The sequence below is a fragment of the Coffea eugenioides genome, chromosome 1 (genome assembly GCF_003713205.1).
Source record: "Coffea eugenioides isolate CCC68of chromosome 1, Ceug_1.0, whole genome shotgun sequence".
NCBI classification, from domain to species: Eukaryota; Viridiplantae; Streptophyta; class Magnoliopsida; order Gentianales; family Rubiaceae; genus Coffea; species Coffea eugenioides.
The window spans coordinates 44,361,487-44,367,208 of record NC_040035.1 but is presented as its reverse complement, the minus strand read 5'-3'; the positions used below and the strand labels follow the sequence as shown (position 1 = coordinate 44,367,208).

The following is a 5,722-nucleotide window of genomic DNA, read 5'->3' as shown; positions in this document are numbered from 1 at the left end:
CACTGTTAGTTTTGGAAAATAAACCTATGTACCGAGTCATTATCTGGTTGATAAAAACAATATACAAATTTAATAATTTATGCAAACACATCTGATATGGCCTTGCAAAAACCTAATACCTCCTGTTGCTAAATATAATAATAATAATAAAAAGGTCCTCAGTTATAATAATAATAATACAAATATTATTATTATTATTATTATTATTATTATTATAAAAAGGTCCTCAGTTAGAGTCATTGAAGTGAAAATTGGATAATCCTGCATCTTAAACTTAAAAAAAAAAAATTCTTCACCTTAACCCTTATTTAAATGCTAAAAGTGAGCCCATAAAATGTCACCGCCCATAATGGTACAACCTTTTCTATGATAAAAGAAGTCACTTTTTTTATAGCCAAACTAGTTGCACAACAATGGAAGCACGTTTTACAACTCCTATAGAGAGTTATACAATGAATTTAAAACTCCGATAGAGTGTTTTATAATGAATAAAGTGCTCTGTTTAGATTAACTGTTTTTGAGTATTTTTTAAAAATTTTACTGGAACAATATCTATGAAAAAAATTTTAAAAATATTTGATATATTGTATGAATGAGATATTTTTAAAATTATTTTTATTTATATATTACTGTAACATTGTATTATTTTTGAACTGCCTGGAATTATAGTAATATACTCCAAAGCACCTCAAACCACAAACATCCAAAAGCAGAAATCACAAAGACTCGGTTTTGTGGGATCTGCCACCGTCTGTCAAGCACCCAATTCTGAGAGAGGCTAGCCAGTATACAGGGCAGAAAACTACGACACAACAAATAAAACATAGACAAAACTACTGAAGCAGCACTTGAAAAGTTTGCATGACATGATTTATTGTAGTAGTAGATTTCATTTGAGGGCCGACCAGCATGAACCTGTACGGTTCATTTGGCACCCTTCTTAGCAGCAGCCTTGGTGACTTTGGCACCAGTAGCATCCTTCTTGTCAACAGCCTTGATAACACCAACAGCAACAGTTTGGCGCATGTCCCTAACAGCAAAACGACCAAGGGGAGGGTACTCTGAGAAAGTTTCAACAACCATGGGCTTGGAGGGAATCATCTTGACCAAACCCGCATCACCATTCTTCAAGAACTTGGGCTCCTTCTCAAGCTCCTTGCCAGATCGCCTGTCAATCTTGGTCAAGATCTCAGAGAACTTGACAGCAATGTGAGAGGTGTGGCAATCAAGGACGGGGGCATATCCATTGCCAATTTGGCCTGGGTGGTTCATGATGATGACCTGGGAGGTAAAGCTGGAAGCTCCCTTAGCTGGGTCATCCTTGGAGTTGGAAGCAACAAAACCACGCTTGAGATCCTTCACAGCAACGTTCTTCACATTGAAACCAACATTGTCACCAGGAAGTGCCTCTTGAAGAGCTTCATGGTGCATCTCAACAGACTTAACTTCAGTTGTCAGACCAGTTGGACCAAAGGTCACAACCATACCAGGCTTGAGAACACCTGTTTCAACACGTCCCACGGGGACGGTTCCAATGCCACCAATCTTGTACACATCCTGAAGTGGGAGACGGAGTGGCTTGTCTGAAGGCCTCTTGGGCTCCTGGATCTGGTCAAGAGCCTCAAGGAGGGTTGGGCCCTTGTACCAGTCAAGATTGGTAGACCTCTCAATCATGTTGTCTCCCTCAAATCCAGAGATAGGGACGAAGTTTATTTTGTCAGGATTATATCCGACCTTCTTCAAGTATGAAGACACTTCCTTCACAATTTCATCATAACGTGCCTTGGAGTACTTGGGAGTGGTGGCATCCATCTAGGCAACAAAAAAGATTGAAGAGAAGTTAGAGATAAACAACACGCCTGCAGTATTTGTGTTTAATATTACACCCCCAGGAGCTCACCTTGTTGCAGCAGCAAATCATTTGCCTCACACCAAGGGTGAAAGCAAGCAACGCGTGCTCACGGGTCTGACCGTCCTTAGAAATACCAGCTTCAAAACCACCAGTGGTGGAGTCAATGATAAGGACAGCACAATCAGCCTGAGAAGTACCAGTAATCATGTTCTTGATAAAGTCACGATGTCCAGGAGCATCAATGACAGTGCAGTAGTACTTTGTGGTCTCAAACTTCCACAAGGCAATATCAATGGTGATACCACGTTCACGCTCAGCCTTGAGCTTGTCAAGCACCCAAGCATACTTGAATGACCTCTTGTTCATTTCAGCAGCTTCTTTCTCAAACCTCTCAATCACACGCTTGTCAATTCCTCCAAGCTTGTAGATCAAGTGACCAGTAGTGGTCGACTTTCCAGAGTCGACGTGACCAATGACCACAATGTTGATATGAACCTTTTCCTTACCCATTCTGAAGTGCTAGAAAACTGAAAACTAAACACAGTAAATACTTTTATCAGCTAACATTCAAAATCCAAAAGAATTTGACTGAAAACATAACATAGAGTACATATACATTAGATGCAACTTTAATCATGGAAATTTCCCTCAAACCATTATAGCAAGCATGTCACACTATAAATTTCTAAAACATGCAAAGTTCTAGATCCAAATAAAAACTCCTATGTAACTGATCGCAAACAATTTACTGCATACAAGCATGACAGATCAAAAAGCAACCAATATCTCAAAACATAAACATGACTCGAAAAATAAAACGACAAACAGAAAGCAACGAAAAACTGATCCACTTCCCAAACGAATAAATCAGGTCGGATAGATATATCAATCTTCTCACCATCTGAGTGATTGACCAACAAGAGCGCATACACCAGACAATTGACGCCCGTAAACAAAAATTAACTCCACGTCAATGAATCACAAAACGACCAATTCACACAATTCATCAAAGAAAATAAACCCATAGAGCATTGAATTTTCACATGCGTTGATTTTAATCATAGAACAGTAATCAATAGCTCGACCAATCAACATCCATAGGATCAAGAAAAAATCGGCTGTATTAAAGGTTATAAAAAAAGGGAAAAAATCAGGAAAACTAAGGCAAAAAAAAATCTACAAAATAGTCATAAACTAAAAGAATTAACATGCATCGATTCCTAAATTCATTTAGGAAGAATTCTAGCATTTGTGAACATCTACTGAGAGTACAAAAGCTCATAGACATGCATAATCAACAAAATTACGGCAAAAAAATGCTGAAATAAACGAGATATGAGCACAGATCTAGCCTTGTAGAAGACAGCAGGCGAGAGAGAGCTGCCCTTTTCTTTTGAACCCTTTTCTTTTCTACCGTTCAAAATGATATTAATGATCTATATAAATTGGAGTGTAAAAGAGTCATATGTATATATATATATATATATATATATATATATAACCTTATCCTTACAATATATAGGAGGCACTTCTTCTTTAGTGTGCAAAGCTACTTTCATCTGCTCTTCCAGGGACTTTGGCGTCATTTTCTACTCTATATATTTTTTTTTTGTCAAACATTTTCTACTCTATATGTGCCACTCATTTTTGTTGTCTTATAAATGTGTAACAACCACAGATTTTTTTAGTTGATATTAACATTTCTATCGTTTGTACATTCATTGTTCCTTTGTATGCCCTCAACAGATTCTTTTTTTAATGGTTCTTCGATTTTTATCAAGTATATATATGAAGTTGACGTTTGACCAAAAAAAAAAGGGACTTTTATCAAGTGGTCTTTTTAGTCAATTAGTTTGACAAGATTGCTCTGTTAGATCGGCTCTGTTTGGATTGTAAATTATTTGAGATATTTTTACTGTAGCACTTTTTGTGATGTGATGTATGTGAGATAAAAAGATAATTGGAAAGATAAAAAGGTGTGTTGGAAATTGTAATGGTGATGTAACCAAATAAATTTTGGCAAATAATCCTCTATCCAAACAAATTGCAGCCTCCAATTTACCATTTCCTCCTCAAAGATGCCTTTCTTATGGATTATGAGATTTTAGATTGAGGTTACCATTGGAAAGTAGATTTTCTGTATCCACTTGCATGTATCTGCTGATTCAACAGGGTTATATGCGTGTATTGACCTCAATATGAAGACACGTACAGATGTGTTGTTCTTCATGAATTTGCTTTGTTCTGCTTTCTTTCACCTCGGATTCGTTTGCTTCATTTGCATTTTCGGTGCTGGTACCTTTTTCTCTTTGTTATAGATATGTTAAGATTTTACTTTTGTTTCACTCTCTTTTACATTATTCCGTTATATTTGTTCAATGAATAGCTACTAATCAGTTGTTTACCTCTTGGTTTCCATGCTTTGCTGCTGCATGCTTCTGTTCACTGTGCATTTATGGTTTGCATGCATGTGTTTTTATCATTATTTTTCTTCTTCTACAGCAACTGCTTAATACTTTTGGAGATCTTTTGTTCGGTAATATTTTCTCTGCTATATTTACTTACTTTCACTGCAATTTCCTGCACCTGCATGGTTGCATCAAGTTTCATTCGTATTCCTATCCATGTTTTCCCAATGATTATCAACTAAACTTCTGCTTGTCTCATTTTTAGCCTTATGATGTTTATGTGTTTACAGCTTTCATTTTTATTTATCATCTGCCAGTTTTAGCCAGTAATATTAAAGTAGTTGTGGTGTTTGGGAATTTTACTTATAAAGCAAGTGTATTTAGCTAGACCACAGGATGAGTAGTCATAGCAATAGTCATAAGTTAGCTGCGCAAAAAGCTATTCGTAATCAGAAGTTAAGGGAGAAATATGCTATGTTATCACCTGTGGAGAAAGAACTGCATAGTCTCAAGCAGATAGAGGCCTATCGAAAGAGGAAAGCCAAAAAAATCTGGCTTATTCATGTCATGAAAAAGAAACCAATACCAGAGGTGTCATTTTGCTCTGCCCCGACGTGCGAATTACTCCTGATAGAGGTGCAGATGCTATTTACTGTACTCACTTATTCGAATTTAGTATTAATCTCAATTTTTATCTGTATGAATGGTGATTATTCAATGTCATTGTTTTTCCCTTATAAATAGTGGATAACGAACCTAGCAAATGCTATGAAGAATCCATTAATGTTCAGAATATATCAGCTAGCACCAATGTTGATGACCAATTGCACGGTGAGATGCCTTTATGTACTCACAAGTGTACTATTAAGTGGAATAAAAGTAGATTTTAATGCTATTGCATTGCTACTTCTTTTTTGCCGTTGTCTCAGAATTTTCTCTCTCTTTAGATACATAACAACTTCCTCGTTACCAATCTTCCGAAGAAACTATGCAGCAACAATTGCAGTCTGATAAAGTATTACACACAAATGCACTCCAGTTTGCAGCAAATGAAGGTTAATTTATTCAATTATTTACTCATTTCATCCTGCATTTTATAATTTATTCAATTATTTACTCATTTCATCCTGCATTTTATACCTTTTATGGCCAGTTTATAGCTGTACTTAGCCATTCTATAATAATCTCATAATTGATTATATACTTATGACTTTGTAGTTACCGCAACCACTGCTCAGCAGCCTAAACTATAGTGTGTCCACCAATCCTTACAGTCCATATGAAAATTCAAAAGAATTCGTGTCAACGAAGGAATACAATGCATACAAGTTTTAAATGTGAAAGGAATACAGTCCAAATATTCTAAACACCGGCCATTTACTACAACAATTTGCTGTTGATATGTACATAGACTTGATTTTTACAGAAGCAAACAATTACTTATTCAAAGAGAATAGCTGCA

The 5,722-nt window shown here is 36.2% G+C and overlaps 1 protein-coding gene across 3 annotated transcripts; it reads right to left on the bottom strand.

The window, feature by feature from the left end:
• Positions 1-848: 848 nt before the first annotated feature.
• Positions 849-3,300, bottom strand: LOC113764809 (elongation factor 1-alpha-like). Of its 3 annotated transcripts, none has more exons than XM_027308816.1 (3): positions 3,205-3,300; positions 1,901-2,379; positions 849-1,812 (listed from the first exon to the last, which is right to left on the bottom strand). In XM_027308816.1, exons 2-3 carry the CDS (start codon positions 2,360-2,362, stop codon positions 925-927), a joined length of 1,350 nt encoding a protein of 449 aa, XP_027164617.1. In that variant the 5' UTR covers positions 2,363-2,379; positions 3,205-3,300; the 3' UTR covers positions 849-924. The 3 variants fall into 3 exon arrangements, with proteins under 3 accessions (XP_027164617.1, XP_027164626.1, XP_027164634.1); XM_027308825.1 differs by having other exon boundaries at positions 1,901-2,386; positions 3,205-3,295; XM_027308833.1 differs by having other exon boundaries at positions 1,901-2,386; positions 3,200-3,255.
• Positions 3,301-5,722: the final 2,422 nt, after the last annotated feature.